The sequence below is a fragment of the Urtica dioica genome, chromosome 6 (genome assembly GCF_054948205.1).
Source record: "Urtica dioica subsp. dioica isolate 48M chromosome 6, U.dioica_male_clone48M_v1_H2, whole genome shotgun sequence".
In the NCBI taxonomy this organism is placed as follows: domain Eukaryota; kingdom Viridiplantae; phylum Streptophyta; class Magnoliopsida; order Rosales; family Urticaceae; genus Urtica; species Urtica dioica.
The window spans coordinates 3,205,811-3,226,077 of NC_142761.1; the positions used below are offsets into that span (position 1 = coordinate 3,205,811).

At 34.2% G+C, this 20,267-nt stretch overlaps 2 protein-coding genes across 2 annotated transcripts; both read left to right on the forward strand.

Annotated features, from left to right (window-relative positions):
- Nucleotides 1-7,441: 7,441 nt before the first annotated feature.
- LOC149392939 (uncharacterized) lies at nucleotides 7,442-8,080 on the forward strand. The gene has a single exon (XM_089617870.1). The coding sequence runs from the start codon at nucleotides 7,442-7,444 to the stop codon at nucleotides 8,078-8,080; it is 639 nt and encodes a 212-aa protein (XP_089473996.1).
- Nucleotides 8,081-19,220: 11,140 nt separating this feature from the next.
- Nucleotides 19,221-20,267, forward strand: LOC149392940 (ethylene-responsive transcription factor ERF026-like). Its single transcript, XM_089617158.1, has one exon. It carries the CDS (start codon nucleotides 19,346-19,348, stop codon nucleotides 19,928-19,930), a length of 585 nt encoding a protein of 194 aa, XP_089473284.1. The 5' UTR covers nucleotides 19,221-19,345; the 3' UTR covers nucleotides 19,931-20,267.

Here is a 20,267-nt window from a genome sequence, read left to right on the forward strand (position 1 = left end):
ATGCATCACGTTGAGACAGACGGCCTATGCGAAGAAGATCTTGAAGCAGTTCGAGATGGCGGATTGCAACCCGAGCAAGTACCCGATGGAAGCAAAGTTGCAGCTCGGGAAGGATGAAAAAGGAACACCAGTGGATCTCATAGATTATAGGCGTGTCATCGGGTGTCTCAGGTACCTAACCCACACTCGACCTGACATCTCATATGCAGTGGGCATGATGAGTCGTCACATGGAGAAGCCTACTAGTCTACACCAGCAGGCAGTGAAGCACATCCTTCGTTACGTGAAGGGAACGACGAGCTATGGGATCCAATAAGGAAGAGGAAGTGAAGCTGAAGAACTGATCAGTTTTACCGACAGTGATCTAGCCGGTGATGTCGATGGCAGAAAAAGTACCGGAGGGATGGTATACTATCTCAACGGGAATCTGATCACCTGGCAATCTCAGAAGCAGCGAACTGTGGCTCTATCTTCCTGTGAGGCTGAGTTCATGGCAGCAACTGCAGCAACGTGTCAAGCGTTGTGGCTGAGAAGTTTATTGAGTGAAGTGACTGGAGCCGAGCAAAAACCATTGACTCTCTACGTGGATAACAAGTCCGCAATCGCACTGATGAAAAACCCGGTGTTTCATGGACGCAGTAAGCACATCGACACCCGCTTTCACTTTATTCGCGAGTGTGTTGAGAAGCGAGAGATCATCGTGGAATTTGTCAGCACCAGAGAGCAACGTGCGGACATACTCACTAAGGCTCTGACGAGAGTCAAGTTTGCTGAGATGAGAGAGCTGCTCGGGGTAAAGAACCTCGAACCAAGTCAAGCTTAAGGGGGAGAATGTGAGATTAATAAGCTCAACTTGGTGAGCAAGCCTTTACAAACTTGGAGAGCAAGCAAACTTGATGAGCAAGTAAACTTGATGAGCAATGATACTTGATGAGCAAGGATTTTGATGTAGTATTTCATTTCCTATAAATAGCCATAGTTGTATGCATTTCATTTTTAACTCCATCAATACAAATTCTACTTCTCATTACACTTCCTCAATCTAAGAGATATTGTCTCCAATTATTTTTATCTCTTTGTTTGCATACTTTGAAACTTTGGCAAAAATCCTTTAGTTTGGAACCAACAATATATACCTCTTATTTTAAGGGTATATTACAATTGATGACATGCTATATATATATATATATATATATATATATATATATATATATATATATATATATATATTTAAACTCTTAGGTTAACTTTTCATATTCTTGATCAATTTTTGTGATTTATTTTTTTGTATATATATATGTATATATATATATATTCTTGATTGTATATTTTATGTTTTTATTTTCGTTATGACCTACAGATCATTATGATGGGAATCATAATTAAGAGTATAGAAATCATTGTGGTTACATAACCAATACATAACTAAGTATCTGCAAATAAGTTCATACAATTTTGAAATTTAATATTGTCAAATACACTGCTTATGAGATTAAACAAATAGACTAACTTATTAAATAAATATCTTCTAAAATAATATATATGAAAGTTCTATAGAGTTTAAAAACCTTTATCAACTCCTTTTTATATGTATACCACTACTACAAATATAGTTTTCCGGTGCGGATTACTTTTGGGTGCGACTTTTCGCACTTAATAGTCGCACCCAAAAAGACTTTCGGGTGCGAAAAGTCGGACCCAACACTCAAACAAGCACTGAAAAATTTTTGCGATTTTTTTTAAAGTTGGGTGCGACAAGTCGCACCCAATACTTTATCTAAACTATTAGGTGCGACTTAGTCGCACCCAAATGTCCTAAATTTTTCCGCGGCCAAATTTTCCTCCTCTTTTTACAAATATCATTGGGTGCGACTTTGTCGCACCCAAAAGTACTGACACAGGTCATTGGGTGCGACATTGTCGCACCCATAAGGGTCATTGGGTGCGACAAAGTCGCACCCAAATTCTAGGTCAGGATATAAAACAAATTTTCTATGCGATCTTCATTCATTTAACCGAGCCTCTCTCTCTCACATTCCGACCCTCTCTCTCCGAGTTCTCTCCTACCACCACCACCAATCCACCGTCTCTCTCCGACCACCACCGACGGGTACCACTACCACCGAGCCTCTCTTTTCTTTCTTCCTCTTTAATTTCCGGCCACCACCGACACCTCTTTTTTTTTCTTCCTCTTTGCAGGTACCGCCCTTCGCCGGCAACCTCCCTCCCGGCCTCTGCTCCCGCGGCGAGCGGCCTCCAACAACCTGTCTGAGCCAAGTCGGCTCTCAGCCCCGCGCTCGGGACGGCTCAGCTTCGGCTCTTAGCCCCGCGCTCGGGACCGGCTCAGCCTAGTCGGTTCTTCATCTCCGCCGTCAGCCTCTTCGGCTTCGGCTTCGGCTTCGGCTTCGGCTCGGGCTCGGGGATTTCAAAATTGTGTGTGTGTGGTTTTTTTTTCCTTTTTCTGTTGGTTTCCATCGATAATCAATATAGTCTCGTTGTATATATAGTTTCCAACCAATTATTCTCAAAACCCTAATTTTTTCAATTCGACTTCAGATAACATAAAATTCATAATTTCACCTTTATAGTTCTTCGTCCCTTAGCAATAACTCTTAAGCCGCACTATTGGGCATCAGGGCCAACATAAGTAATCGATTTCAGTCGTCTTCGTCCCTTAGCAACAACTCTTAATAATTGTTAATTTTCTCTTTCGTTTAGCAAAATCAATGTCCAATCCAAGTAGAGATTGGATCACCGAGAACAATCGGTTGTCCTTGCAGTATAAAATAAGAGTTAATGAATTTATCCGAGCTGCAAGAAGATTTCCGAACGATAATGGCGAATATCGATGTCCATGCAAGCCTTGCAATAACGTGAGATGACACGACATTGGGGTTGTAAGGCATCATCTGCTAAACAAAGGGTTTACCCCGGGCTACACAGAATGGTATCATCATGGCGAGGTCGAGCGTTTCGTCTGTCATCTTGAAGAAGTCCCCATCGGAGAAACAGCCCAGAGAGGAGTATGAGGAATACATGCTGCTGTGGAGGATATAAGAGATCACGAGGATTTCGACGGTGTTACCGAGCCGGCTCCGAGCGAGGTACGTGCGGAGGAGCAAGTTGAAGACTTGTTCGCCGAGTTGGAAGCAGAATTGTACCCTGGATGCAAGTTGTAGACCTTTGGGTGCGAATCGTCGCATCCAAAGGTCAATATTCCCGCCAAATTATGGCGGGAAGGTTATTGGGTGCGACTTGTCGCACCCAATAGTTTGGCGGGAAGGCCATTGGGTGCGACCAGTCGCACCCAATAGTTTGGCGGGTAGGCTAGTGTGTGCGACCAGTCGCACCCAAAGGTTTGGCAGGTAGGCATTTGGGTGCGACAAGTCGCACCTAATGGCGTTCCCGCGGACTTTTTCACATAACTTTTCTGACTTATGGGTGCGAATTTGGGTGCGAAAAACCGCACCTAAAAGTCATGATCATCGGGTGCGACATTTCGCACCCACGACCTTTAGGTGCGGACTTTCGGGTGCGGAAAAGTCGCACCTAAAGGTATCATTGGGTGCGACTTTTGATTTTTAGGTGCGAAAAAAGTCGCACCTAATGTTGTTTTTTGTACTAGTGTACGTAGTTATTCATATCACCCCGGACCGCCACTGTGCAAGACTTCTTGAGATCGATCATCGGCAGAGGAAGTGAAGGTGGTGGAGATCGACCGCCACTGGGTAAGACTTTATATATATATATATATATATATATATATATATATATATATCACTAGAACTATATACAGCATATAATGTGTATATAAAAGCTTTTTCTGGGCTTGAGTTGGGGCAACAACCAACCACAATAGACTGGGCTTAACTTGAAGTAATTACCTGAATATACGACTTTTTAAACTTTATTCATCCAATGCGTAGGATCTTTTAGTCTGATACAATATAGATTGTTTTTAGGTGGTGTTTATAACTTTATATATGTTTTATATTATTTGTAAATGTACGGTTTCGTTTAATTTTTTTTTTAATATTGTTTATAACTTTATTAAAAATAAATGTTGTCCATAGTTTCAATCTAAAAAATAGTTAGTTTCTGCAAGTTTGATTATAAAAATTGTTGCGATATTTCAACTCACACAAGTGTACGATACTAATGAACTAGTTTAATGAATATCACGAACTGAGAGATTTAATATGTACGTCGACTTGAACTACTGTCAAGTACGGATTATTCAAACAACGGCTTAATGGTCAAATATTTGCCTTCAATACATAACTAACAGTCTAACACGTGTTCTTAAATATATTGTGTTTTTTTTTTTTTTTTTTTGTCGTGGCGTAAAAAATATGTTTTCTAGGTTAATAAGTCTTTATAATATTGCCATATATAAGAATAAATATGTTGTACTTCATGGAAAATTGTTCTAAATAGTTTTTAGTGAAGTGAGATCAATATCTTTGTTATTAATAATAAATTTAACTTGAAAACGAAGCAAATAATAATAATAATAATAATAATAATAATAATAATAATAATAATAATAATAATAATAATTTGCATGAGAGCAACGGTTACTAAAGTTTTTGGAGGGTATATAAGCATAATTGAAAAGAGGAGACACGTTTAACCTAGCCTAGTTTAACCTACTTATTTTATTATTATTATTTTTTTTTTTCGATAGTTTAACCAACTACTTGGCACCACTTGTTGGGCTTTATGTCTTCTATTGGGCTGAGCTTAAAGGAAATCATTTTACTCTACCTTTTTTTTCATATTTTTTTTTTTGGAAATCATTTTTTTTTTCTTTTCATATAGAAGATACTAATTCAGGACGTGATTACCTAAATATTAATTACGTCACCACATTGATCAAGATTTCACTAATTAATTTGCAAAATCAGAGCGTAATCTGTAGTTAAGCCAAAACTGGGTTCTGCGGCCTACCCATAGTTTGAAGAACCATTTAACTTTGGTTAAAATGCAAATGCTTATGTTTTTGTGGCTTATATCGCTTAATATTTGTTGAAACAATGATTGTTCATATAAGTCCATCATTGTACTTGTACTACTTTTCATATAGTGAATTTTCTTTTTACTTGGGCACACTGTCTTCCAGAATAAGTGATATTGCATCGAATTAAATTATCACATTGTGTGTCATTTTATTTACGCACTGTTTATTTATTTATTCGTCTATTATATTAGTTCAAGTTGTCGGATACATTGAATGTACAACATCGACACATCATTGACAGTGTCTAAACAGAATTTCAATATGTAAGCAATTCGTATCATTATACATTGAACCTTCTTTCTTTCAGGCATGTTTGTTTCACAGTTCTCTTCCTTTTATTTCCTCATCAAATTACTACTGACATGTTTTCAACCTTTGTACAGTAAATTTTGATCGCTTTCTTCAGTCATCAACATTTATGACTATTACCACTTGCGGAGTTGCGGTTACAGTGCATAGATAAAAAAGAATAATAATTGTCCTTTTTGGATTTGCTTATTATCATTAATCACTAGATCTAAAATATATTAGCCTAACTAATTAAGCATGTTGTACTTGCAAATATCATAAACCACACTTTAAATTTTCATTTTCACTCTAGATTTAATTTTAACAAAACTACTATTGTATTATTTACCTGATGATGATTGCTTATATCAATGGAATAGTATATTATTTTAAATTATTTTTTGTTTATATATATATATATATATATATATATGTGTGTATATATATATATATATATATATCAATGGTGCATATGGTGATATATAAAAGTAAACTAAAGTGTTTACAAAGCACAATCTATTCCAGGTTTCAACACTTGTGTTCCAAATTAATCTCGGTGGTGACAACGGCTTAGTTTGAGGGGGACTTAAGAGGACTGTTGATCTATGTAATACACAACGACGGATGTGGTTATAAATTTTGTTATGTCATTAAGATTTTCATTGCAATCTTCATACCTCTCTCTACGTTGTTGAGCTTAATTATCACTGATCAATCTTAAAAAAGAGAGTTTAATGTCACGCCCATATGTACTTATATATATATATAATGTCAATACATTATGGGCGGACATTTTATTCCGAAGAAATTATTCATGGACCATGTCTATGTGATCCATATATACTTGTGATTTAAACAGCAAATCAATAAGTTAAATAGAATGATGACATGTTTTACTTTGATTGAAGGGACACTAAGAAAGACACAAAAAATAAAAAGAGGATCCGAATTCGCGATTTACGAGTTTGGCTAAATATTATAATAACTGTTTATGTACGTAGTGACACATCCAAATTGACATATGTACATATTTAATGACGTCACATTGACAAGTATACACTATAAACAATAATTAGACACTTTCATAAATATTATGGTTTTTGGACTCGCTATCGAAACTAAACAAATAAACAAACTTGCATGTGTGATGCGAGCTGTGGATAACTGTACTCCCATATATATACTTATAGGGTGACTCAATTTGTAGTGTCAATAGCGTATTTTTGTCTTTTTTTATTTATTACAAAAATGACGTGTGAACATTTTATATTATGAAAATATCGGACTATATCGAACTTAAAATGTGAATGATCATTTTTGCCCTTATTTCATTTATTTCTCAATTGCTCTTAGCTTTTGTTGTGGCCACGATCCAATAAACTTAACATATACAATATACGGTTAACATACAATAGATATACAATTTAATCAGTAACACATTTGTAAATGTATATAAATATCTATCTATATATTTTATTTAATCACATACTGATTATTGTATACAGTATATTGATTATGTGATACTGTATACATTATACTGATAATATGATTATTGTATACTGTCAACGTCAGAATTACGGCGACAAAGAAGATGTTGTATATAATATATTGATAATGTGATTATTGTATATTGTTAGCTTCGGAGCCACGACGACGGCAGAAATATTGTATACAATATCAGAGCTATTTTCCGCAAAATCTGAGATCGACTAAATTCTTTTTCTGATTCTCATCTTCTCTTTTTCGTTTTCGTTGATCCGGTATGATAATGGCAGACGCAAAAATCTCATCGACAGAGAATCCTCTCACCGGCGAACATGCTGGCAATTCACGACCTAGATCTACCATTGAAGATCAATTCTCTCCATACTATCTTCATCATTCCGATTCTTCTGGAGGAAGCCTCGTCTCCAACGTCCTTATTGGCACTAACTACATGCCTTGGAGTCGATCCATGTTGATTGTTCTTGAAGCCAAGAATAAATTGGGTTCGATGGAAGTATCAAGAAGCCTTCACCAGATGATCAAGATTTGCTTTGCCTTTGGAGTCGGAACAACAACACCATTTTTGCGTGGATCATGAATTCTGTGAGCAAAGAAATCGCAGCCAGTCTTCTTCTTTGATGTACCGCCATGGAAATTTGGAATGATCTGAAAGATCGCTTCCAACAGAGAAATGGACCGAGGATCTTCCAGTTACGACATGAATTCATCAACCTGACTCAAGATCAGCAATCTATTGGTGTGTTATTTACTAAACTCAAGTCTGTCTATCAAGATCTCTGTGAATTCAAGCCAGAATGCACTTGTAGCTGTTCTTGTGGTGGAAAAGCGAAATTAAGCCAATTTGCTGAGTCAGAATATGTGATGCAGTTTCTCATGGGCCTCAATGAGAACTGCACTCATGCTCGTGGTCAAGTGCTCCTTATGGAGCCTATTCCTCCCATTAGTAAAGTGTATGCAATGCTCAACCAAGAAGAAACTCATAGGTCAATTGGTTTCGACACAAGCCTACAGATTGACCAGTCCAACTCCCTTGCAATGTCTGTTCGTGAAGATCAAAAGAAGCAAAAAGGCAAGGAGAGACCTCTTTGCACACATTGCAAGATGCTAGGTCATACTGTGGACAAATGCTACCATACACCACCCACCAAGCTTCTACCACACACCACACACCACCACCACCGAGATCCACCACCACCGCCCTCCGATCTCTCTGCCACCGCTGAGACCCACCACCACCGCCACCTCCGACAACACGTGCTCCGGTGAGTCTTCTAACCCATTATAATTTTATCTATCTAAATTTTGAAATATTTTATTCTTTTTAGTTAACCCGTGACAACGCACGGAAACTAACTCGTACTTATCTAAAATAAAATAAAAGATTCGTTAAAAAGTCAACAAATCACTGTAAGCTGAATAAATAACCTATATTGAGTTTCCTATTTTTATTCTTTTTTTTTATGGTCAAATTAATATATACCCTCAAAAGTCTCTCAGCTCAAACATTTATTATGTATGCCCAATTTTTTGTGCAGAGTTTTCATTTTTAAATTTTAAGGACATTTTAGACGTCAGAACAATGACTATTAATAAAAAAAAAAATTATACAAGCTATGGCTACTTCACAAATGCTCAAAAATAAAATCATCTTTTTATGTACGTCATTCCTTAAAATAAAATAGTAAATAGTCTCGTCGTTTTTTACGTGGAACTTTTCGTCCCTTATTTTCATCTTATCAAATATTAATAACTTTATAAACATAAAATAAATAAATGTACCAAGCTTTGTCAATTATAGCGATCTATCGCCATTATATATTATTATGTGGCTTGGGTGTGGTGTTTTAATTAGCAAGTCTTTTAAATATAAATATGATCTTACAAATTAATCAATCCATTGACTATATATTACATTCAATAATAAATTATGTACACTTATAACTGTTTTCAATATTCAAATTCAGCATTAATCCTGAACTTTATTTTTCTTCCCTTTTACAATATTATAATATTGAGGGAATCAAAAGTGGAGATGATAGCTCATTTAAGCTATATATACGAGAAGCTAGTTTAAGACGAGACACTGTAAGTCATCTTCTAAGAACAGACAAAAATCATATTAATACATCCAATGTGCTTTTATAATTATCCATGTATAGCCCATGGCTAGAAACAGAAAAGCATGGCATGTGAAAGAGTTACCACGATATGCTATAGCGTTGTGCTGTATACACCATCGATGTGGGACATTTTGCCCATTGTATTCTATACTTTAAAGTCTCTCTAAAATAAATGAAAAATAATTCTCACCTCTCCAATGAACATAAACTACCCAAAAAAAAAAAAAAAACGCCGGCTGTCCAAAAAAATCTTATTAGTTTTGTCCAAAAGATTTTTTTTTGTCTTTCCACCGGGTTTCTTTTGTCATTGAACATGAACTTAATAGAGAGAGAGTAAAAAATACTTAATCATGTCAATCTGCCCCAGCATCACAAAAAGTGTTGTCTGAGTCTACCACACACGCACATGGTATATGTGTAGTGTCTTTTACCTTTATAATCACATGAAATCTTAGATTTTGACAAATAATCAATTTTTTGTGAATTTTTTGTAAATAATTACAAATTTTTATTTACAACAAAAATTTTACGTAAATACCCACGAAAATTTCCCGCCTAATTCTACACTTATTTGTCGAATTAAAAAATCAATCATGTCGCATTAAATTAAATTCCCGCAAGTTGAGGCCGAAAATATTGAATACGGTATAACCAGAGATAGTGAAAAAAAAAATCATACAAGCAATCGTCGGCAGCGGAAAAAGATATTTGATTGCATACTTAATTCTTGACTACTTTTTATGTTGTAAATGCGTCTAAATTTGTGATTTTTTTCTTTTTAAAGGATTCTTTTTTGTTTTATTTTTGCGATTTGGGAAATAGGGTTTCTGGGTTGTGTTTGCAGACATTAATCGGAAAAATTTCTTAATAAATTGACATTGTAGGGGACTCCGTATGGCTATGTTGAAAGAGTTTCTGTTAATATTTGTTAATATGGAAAAGTTGTTCTAAACTGAAAATCCAAAGTTCTGTAAAGGAATATTGATATAGAGTGTTAATATAGTGTTAATATTGATATAAAGTTCTGTAAAGAAAATCTTCGGCAAAGAAGGATGTGAACAAATCAACAACACGAATTACACAAATAAAATAAGTTTTTTGGTGTTAATACGTCAGTAAATATGCCATTCTTATTTTTATTATTTACAATCTATTTTCATGTGTGGTGTTAGGCTGCTGAATTTGTTGACGATCGAGAAAATTGGGATTTCACCGAAAAGAAAGCAAAGAAAGACATCGACATCGAGCAATGAAGCCAGCCTTCGTATTCCTTGAACTTCGACGATTAGAGACTCTTGTTTATAGTTTTTTGTGTTACAATCTTGACTGCGTTTGGTCAATTTATGTAAATCATGACGTATTTTACAATGTTAATTAACAACAAATTTACAATGTTAATTTATGTAAATCATTACATATTTTACAGTTTGAAAATAAAATGAAAGAATTCAAAAAATAAGCACCTGCCGTTTGAATTTCGATATCAGACTAATATATGCAACAAAATCGTTAATTTAGTCACAATTAAAGAATAAAATCAATGTAATCTAATTCCCATAACTAACTGCTAATAAATAGAGAATTATGTCTTATTAATAAGACGTTTCAGCATTAACAAGAATTTCCAAATATATAATTTAAAATTTCTAAATAAATCTTAAATTTTAAACACAAACATCGAAATTTAAAATTCATAAAAAAAAAAAAACGCCTCCTTAATCAAAGCAAAAGCTGCCTAATTATTTGACTATTTACGAAAAATTTACGAAATATTGATTATTTAGCAATTTTTCAAGTTTCTAGCTTAGTTAGCCAATTATTTGATACGTATATGTATATATATAGGGCACATATATATATATAATAGAAGGAGCTTTGACATGTATGTTGTGACGTGTCAGTATATATAGCATGTCCCTGAAGCGTAGCAAAAAAAAAAAGCTGTGAACAAAAGCAAGCGGATTGTTTCATAAAAAAAATAAAAATAAAAAAATAAAATAAAACAAGCAAGAGTGTTGTTGGGGTTCCGAATCAGAGACGTTGCTGCTAAAGATAACGTTAACCCTTTCCTCTTTGGGCTTCTCAAGGGTTTGCTTATTGGCCTCTTTCTGTAGGCGTTTTATGATCAACTTCTCACGAATCACATTATATATAACTGCTTAATGAATAGACTCTCTCTTTTTTCCGGTTACCCAGTTGTACGTAAATAGCCCATCACTTTTTAGGGTTTTCCATAATTGGTGTGAAAAGTTCGTTATCTTTTTGCCCTAGTTTGCACATGCCTATGTTTTGTTTTGATTTAAATATTGAATAACCTGTCGATTTTTATATATGGTTCAGAATTTGTGAAATTGTCATTTGGTGAATCTATTTTGTTTTTCTTTTCTCCATTATGGTTTTTTTATAATTTATTTTTTTGTTTTCGTTATTCTAGAGTATGATACTTCTTTACGGGTGGTGGTGAATGATCTGTCGAATTGATAGTAAATTGAGCCTCTTTTCAATTTTTTTTTTAATTTTCAAAAACTGTACCTTATTAGTGAAATCAAGGAGAGAGAATTATTCTGAGATATGGAAGCATATTCAGCCATTGATAAAAGCGATTTGTTTTCTAACTATAGCTAGTACATTTTTATATAAAACTAGGAGTATTAACAGATGAATTACTCGAAACTAAAATAATATATATATATAATACACTACATATATATATATATATATATATATATATATATATATATATATATATGTAGTTCGTCTGCGCGGGAAAGAAACACGTAATCAAAGAATTCTAACAATAAGTTGCATAATTACTTGAACAAACTGTTTCGCCAAAATAAATTCATGCCACAAAGAATTAACATAAAAGATTAAGCATATTGCATATGATATAAAAAAAAACTAAACAAAAAATAGTTAGAATTTATGACTTTAACAATCATTCTCGAGAGTTTTCTTTACGTTATCGTTCACAAGTTTTTTTTTTTTTTTTCCCCTAACAAATAATTCTCGAAGTGCATGACCTCAAAAGAAGGCTCCAAAATTCATGCACATTTCAACGACGTGATTGGATATATATCAGCAACTGAGAGCTTCACTTCTTCTTCTCTTATTTTTTTCCCCTTTCCTTGTCTCCATTGTATAATAAACTCTTCTTAGCTCTTACCACTTGCTCTTCATATTCTCACACACGAACCATCAACAAAGTATAGACTTGACATGTCAGAGCATTAAATACGCAGTGACAATTCGATTCATAATTCTTCAATGACCTCAAAAAACCAAAAAAGAAAAGAAAAAAAAGAAGTGGATTCATAATTTGGTCTGAGAAATTGGAGGCAGAAACATTAAATAGGGTATTCTTGCTGTAAAAAAGAAGAAAAATTGTGGCTAAACTTGAAGATGATATTGGACCGTGACAGAAACGTGGCAGCAAAAAAGTTGTGTTATAATGTATAGTTGGGTCCACTAAATTTATACCACCATGCGGTTTAATATACAACAACAACAACAACAACAACAACAATAATAATAATAATAATAATAATAATAATAATAATAATAATTTAGATGATAATGCAATATTTGAATGAAGGAAATTACAGAAACATCGCATTTTGGTTACTACTGTACGAAAATAACGGTTTTTTTAAAACTTTGCGAAAATGACGGATTTTACTTTTTTTAAGACCTAAATGCCTTTATTCAACGTGCTCAGTATACAAACCAAATTTAAGCGATGCAAAAATGGGCCCAGCTCCGCGCCGCCATGTCAGAGCTCAAAAGCCCGTAGGAGGTAATCTCCGTCATTGCCGTTGTTTCGACGCTAACATTATATAATAATCATATTATCACATATTGGAATCTGAGATCGAGAGTGAGAAAGAGATTCTAGAGAGAGAAAGGAATGAAATAAAATGACTTATTTGATTCGATTGAACATCGAAGATTTGAAATCCTTAAATACAGAGTTCATCTAATAACAACGACACGTTGTTTTAGCATAAGAACTTAAAAGGAAAATAAACGACAAACTCTAAAACAAATAACATATAACTTGTTTCTAAGTAACCCTCAGGAAACTTAAAACTATAACAAAGAACCATATCCAATAGAGGACGGCATGGTGGTCGGAGTGGCTGGGCGTGTGGTCGGAGAGAGAGAGAGAGAGAGAGAGAGAGAGAGAGAGAGAGAGAGAGAGAGAGAGAGAGAGAGAGAGAGAGAGAGAAGAATGTAGAGAGAGGGTTTTTTTTATGGTTCTAGATCGAGGAAGAAGAAGACGCGATTTTATACCAATGCAACCTAAACTAGAAGCCATAAGTTGCTTCTAATTTTTAGATCATCCAAAACGAAGTCGTTTTGTTAAAAAATAAAAATTTCGGCGGAGAAAACAAAGAGCTTTCGGTTACGTGAAAGCGACAAGTCCCTTCTAAATGGCGAAAAAATAAATGTTGCTTCTAAACTAAAAAATTTGTCATTTTCACGTCAGAATGCATTGATTTTCGTTGACTAGGTTGAAAGCGACAAGTCGCTTCAAAATGTAAAATGTCGCTTCTAATTTTTTCGCTTCACCATAACTCTTTACGGCTTTAGGCGGTCATCGGATAGTAATCCGGGAAGATTGATAGAGTTGAATAAGGAATGAAGAGCTTCCATGGAAATTGAATGGAGCTAGGAGGTTAAACAAACTTCATTATGTGATAATCTTTTTGTATAGGTGGTGAGAGAGAGGGTAGTTTTGGATGAGAAATTTCATTATGTAGACCTCTTAAAATATGAAATATTTAGAATGAACTTCTCCCTTGTTAAAGATCTAGAAACAGACTTTTGATAAATAAAAAAACAGACAAAAATACCATTCAACGCATTAAAACTTTTTTTAAATTATTTTAAACTCTATCATTTTAATTTTATCGTAATTTATCGTAATTCAATAAAGAATATCAAAATTAATCTAGATTAAGGTAAATTGAGGAAATGATGACTCTTTTTTGGGAAAAACAACTACAGCAAGAGTCGCTGCTGCTTTTAATTCAAATTAAATTCCGATAAAATACGATGAATTTGATTTACTATGACTTCTAACTTCCGATGATTTACTACGATAAAATTAAGTTTAAATGCGTTAAAGGGTATTTTTTTTGTCCCTTTTTTATTATTATCAAAAGTCTATTTCTAGATGTCTTACGAGTAAGATCAGGTCCAGTCGTGATATTTCCTATTTTTAGAAGTTTACATAATGAAATTATTCATCCAAAACTACCCTCTCTCTCACTACCCACAAAAAAAAAAAGATTAATGCATAATCAAGTTTGTTTAACCTCCTAGTCCATTTGATTTCCATGGAAGCTCTTAATTCCTTATTCAACTCTATCAATAATCCTGGATTACTATCCGATGACCACCGAAAGTCGTAAAGAGTTATGGTGAAGCCTCGGCCGTTGAAAGTTAATTTTCCGGAGGAGATATTCCAAAATTCACTACTACAAAAAGTATTTTTAGAAGCGACATAAAAAATTAGATGACAAAACTAGCCTTAATTGGGCAGGCATAAGTTACCAAAACATTGGATGAAAAATTAAAGGAATAAACGACCTTGTAGCCTCGCAACACACACACCCAACATCCCACCACAAGAGTATCCAACAACACTTCTGCCTCTTCTCGTTTGATGTCGCTTACCCTTCAAAGGCTAATTCCATCGGCGAGCTCAGGGTTAGAGAGGGAAATATTATACCTTCATTAGGTTAAACCCAAACAAGAAAAAGAATATATAAAACTGAAAATAAAAGACAAAGTTAAAGATAGTTTTCTCTCTCAACTTGCTACTAGCGCGTTTTGGATATAGAAAACTATTAAATATTAGTTGTGCCTTAACAATTCCATCTATCGCTTTATTGTAAAAGATCAGATCGCCCTGTTTTGCCATAAGTACCTCCATATTATGATGAGTGGGGTTTGACAATAAGTTTGAGTCAATGACTCTTCCTTTTCTCGATTTTCATTCATATAAAAATTCAGGAAATAGGGTCCTACTCGGTTTAGTTAGTTAGTGGTGCTTATTGTAAGATAATCTTAACTACAGTTCATAAGTGGTTAAGTTAGTATTATGTTTGGTTTTAGTCTGTTGAATATAGACAATGTGCTAACGGTTAGTTTAGTGTGACATTTGCATAAAGTAAAAGAAAAGAGATAGAAATGTCTGAGAGGTTGAGCGAGAGAATTGGGGATAAATTTTTGGGTAGTTCATCTTCATCTTTTTCTCTGTTTCTTTAGGGTTTGGTAGTTTTCGGATTGTGAGATCACAAAGGTATAAGCAGTTGTACGGGATTGAAGGTTTGATCATAGTGCATACAAATTTCAAGAGGATAATTCCCGGGATTAGGTCACTTTGACTGAAATTCGTAAACATTTTCTGCGTGTTCCCATGATTGTATATATGGTGTTTGTCTTTGTGGATTAGAGAAGAAATCTCAACAAAAACAATCCGGCTTATTAATTTATCAAGTTTGACAATTTGAGTATGGAATTTTATGACGCCTAAGACGAATATCAATTGAATTAACTTCAATTCAATAGACACAATTTATTATTTAGTTTTTTCGTTTGATTTTACCCCAAGTTATTAAATGTTGTTAGACAGTTAAGTTACATTTGGGATTCTTTAAATCGAACATAGTTAACTTATTATTCGGCTATATCGAATTTGAATTGAAAACAAAGAGTAAAAAGTCTCGTAATTTTCCACGTAGTTATGAGTGGAAAGCATGGGGCAAAGAAAATTTCAGTGACATATTAATAGAAGGAGAATATTATTTTTCTATTTGAAATTACAATTATAATTACGCCCCCACGCGTGTCTTTCACTTCCCTATTTTATTTTTCTTTCTTTTAATGAAATAACTTATTATTGGACTAAATCGAATTTGAATTGAAAAAAAGAGAATAAAAAGTCTCGTAAGTTTCCATGTAGTTATGAGGGGAACGCATGGGCAAAGAAAATAACAGTGACACTGACATATTAATAGAGGGAGAATATAATTTTTCTATTTGCAATTACAATTACAATTACAAATACGCCCCAATGTGTCTTTCACTTCTCTATATTTTTTTTTTCTTTCTTTTAATGAAATAATTAAAGAAAAATTTGTTGCAACTAGCCACTCTTCTAATTTTGTCTAAGATTTTGACCAAAGTTTTATTTTATTACGAAAATAGTCCAGCAGAACGAAGTAAATTAAATTAACTGAGTCAATTAATTAATTTATTTCGACCTGATGAATTATTTTATTAAGTAAATTAAATTAATTTAACCAGTTAATTAATATAATTCTGGTGACTATTCTTAATAAAATAAAACTTTGATTATTTTTTAAAATGAGCATGGACTATTAGACTACTGTCTTAACTATCTCCTAAAATTAAATAAACAATATATGAGTCTAGAGAAGCACTTTTATTTTATTTATGGACGCAAATTAATACAATGACTATAATTCAAAAGCTAAAAAATATATTAGTTTTCTTAATTTGACTAATAATATATTAAATAACTTTAGTTATGACTTTAACTCGAGACTTTATGAGAAAAACTGATAGTCGTTTTTATAGCATGAACAAGATCTAAAAGATTAAACGAATTAATTAATTAATTAATTAATTTTGGTGTTGAATTTAGTTTATACAACACATATTTTCAATTGGATTTAAAATATATATTTATGTAATATGTCGTTTCTGTTATTATAATATCATATTTAAATGCATATGGGCATAATTTAACTTTTTTGCAAAAAGCTCAACTATAAATTGATGCACACATTTAGCGCGCCCAAATCATGCCCATCCCTTTCATAATTGACAAACTGTAGAAAACATAAAATCTGCAATCTACATTCCGGCGCTTATATGACTGCACTTCAGTGATTTACTAATAGACAAGCTATATATACGTATGTGTGTATATATTTATATAGTCATATTATATTGACATATTATATATTGAAAAAAAAAGCTAAAGTTATTATTGTTTTAAGTATTATAGTCAAAGTTTGACGTTGTTAAAAAAAAATTAAAAAAAAAAAAGAAAAAAGAATTTTGACATTGTCTTGAAAATTTATGACTCGTCCCACGGGCATATAAGATACATGGTCAAAAAAATTATAAACAGTTAGTAAAATTTCGAAGTTTTTTAGATTTGATTATTTTGCTAATTTAAGATAGATCACTCTGATAATAGCAACTAGGTGTGGGCTTTGAAATATCGTACCGGGAAATTTTGGTACCGTAAAAAATAGTTTCAGGATTTTCTGATACTATTTTTACGATTTCGTAAGTCTTATTTTCCGTAAAATATGAGAAAGATTATCAAGAGATTCCATTTTTCTGGTTTCACATGGCCAACTTTAGATACAGTTGATTTTTAACTCAAAATCTTTTAAAACGATATAAAAATTATTATGTCGTCTTAAAGGGAAATTCAACGAAGTTAGACTATATATTATGATATGCATATTATATACAAGTATGGAAAGTAAAACTGATAATAAAGTATATACCATATAAATAATACAGAATAAGAGATAGAAAAGTGCCATTGAACCTTTACACACGTACGTGTAGTATCGAATAGAATATTTTTTTTATTTTTTTATTTTTTAATTAAGATGGTGAGTGGTGAGCATGATCCTAGAGCATCCGATATTGATAATAATGAGAAGGAAGTAGCAAGTGCCACTAGTGCTATCTTATTAACTTATTTATTTCTACATAAAAAGTATATAATTGAAAGGACTTAATATAATGGAAGAAAGAACACAAGTGTTGCATTAAAAAAAACAAAAAAAACTAGAATCGATTAACGGTTCTCTTCAGCCAAAGAAGAGAGTTAACGAAGATTCACTTTTCTGTAAGTCCCGTGCGAGGTATTTTCAATATCATCATAAGCATATTTTGTTATATTTCAATCATCCAGATTTAGATATGATTTTTGTACAGAATCTTTGATTTTTGTGGTTTTATTTACATACTTTAAATCCGAATAGTGTCGAACAGCAACAATTTTTTTTATTATTATTATTAGCGTGGATCTTAGTCAGATTAGCCCCAAAAATAGAAGTCTCACGAGAATGTGATATGCAAGAAGTGATAGCTTCGTCGTATATGACATTGAGTCGTGTTATTTTTCATTTTTTTTAGAAGTTTTAAATTTTCTTTCTATCTTTCTTGTAATTTAAATTTTATATTTTTCTTTTACGGTTATTGTAACTCAAATAATCCGAAACAACCAATAACGTCCTCGGAATGCTGAGAACAAAAGGAATCCAAACTAGAGTTCAAGTCAAATATGCTCGAGAACTCATGAAAGATAAGGAACGACTCGTTCATAAGTCAAGAACGATCCCTACCGAGCAGAACTTCGAAGAGAATAGAAGCTGATAGGTAAAAAACTATTCAAAACAAATCAAACACGTGTAAATAAAAATAAACAAAACGCTCACCTTCACGATTACGACCAGGGAAAGCACGAAAAATAACCACCCACTAAGCGCACAAACAAAGAGCAGCAGAGTGGTAACCATCAGAAATGTGAGATTGATCACTTCACGTTATCAACACAAGACAACTATAAATAAAAGAGGAAATCAAGGAATTTTCTTAAGAGCAAACTTATCATAGTTTTTACTTCTCTAATCCCCTATAATTTATTTCCTTGTACGAGATTCGTCTGTATTTTGGAACATTTAGCCTTCTCGGGACTTTCGTTCTCGGAACTCAGTGTATTTCATGAGATATTGTTGTACTAATTTTACAGGTCAACAGTTATTAATAAATTTCCATTGACGAGCTCTTTATAAAATAAAAATAAAACCCAAGTGTGTGTGTGTATATATATATATACAGTATATATATATATATATATATATATGTATATATTCTCTTCATGAATCAAGACCGACTTAATACCAATTTAATAACAGGTAATGGCTAGCTAGACGGTGGATTGAGCTGAGCCTTGTTGTGCAATACGTGTGCGCTCTGTGGCCTCATTTTTACATTAAAAAAACTCTCTCTCAAACCGGCCATACCCTTGATTGAAAATCAAACGAAACAAAAGAAGGAGAAACCCCTTGTCCGAGCAAAAAAAAAAAAAAAAAAACCCTTAAACCATTTTTCAAACATTAAAATAATAATTCCTATTATCAGCACTGGTCCTCTCTCTCTCTCTCTCTCTCTCTCTCTCTCTCTCTCTCTCTCTCTCTCTCTCTCTCTCTCCCTCTCTCTCTCTCTCTCTCTCTCTCTCAAACCTCATTTCGGTTCATTAGAAATGTATAAAAAGAGAGAAGTCGTGAGGGCTAGAGAAGAGAACCCATGTGCGAAATATAAACAGTAAACAATAAAATATAAACGAATGGCTGACAACAATCCCCGTCTCTCCTCAGACCAAAACCCGCTTTTCATCTCCCCAGGGCATGCCACGTCATCGTCGACGGCGCAGTCTCCCCGGAGTCAGCCAGCGTACCGGGGAATCCGGCGCCGGAGCGGGAAATGGGTGTCAGAGATTCGCGAGCCGAGGAAGACGACTCGGATATGGCTGGGCACTTACCCGACGCCGGAGATGGCCGCCGCCGCCTACGACGCCGCCGCTCTGGCTCTCCGAGGCTCCGACGCCGCTCTCAACTTCCCGGCCTCCGCCGCCGCCTATCCCGTCCCCGCCTCCACGTCACCCTCCGAAATCCGCTCCGCCGCCGCCCAGGCCGCCCAGTCCAGACAGGCGAGCAGTGGCGCGGTGAGTAATAACAACGATGAAGATGATGATCATCGTGATAGTAACAATGATTCGGCGGCTGAGTTTATCGACGAGGAAGCGATTCTGAACATGCCGAATCTGCTGGCGAACATGGCGGAGGGAATGCTTGTAAGTCCGCCGAGGATCAACACTCCGCCTTCCGAGGGAGATTACTCCGACGGAGAGTGTCTCTGGAGCTACACTTGAATATCGATCGTTCGACACGCACAAAAGCCAAACCAGCTAGGATATATTCATTATTGAAATGAAAAAGAAAGAAAAAAAAATATTTGTTATTAAGAAAATATCAGGTCATTAAATCTTCTTCTTCGATACAACTTTGTGTGCTTGCTTTTCGTTCCTCTTCTTCTTCTTTTTCGATTTCCGTTTTAGAACTGCGATTTTGGGTTACACGAGCACGAGTTTTTTTTTTTTTTTTTTTTTTTTTAAAGTCAGTTTTGTTGCGAGTGGAGACCCACGACCTACACTTTGAAAGTGGTACGAAATTATCAATTAAGCCATGTTAGAAACACCCAAAATTTCT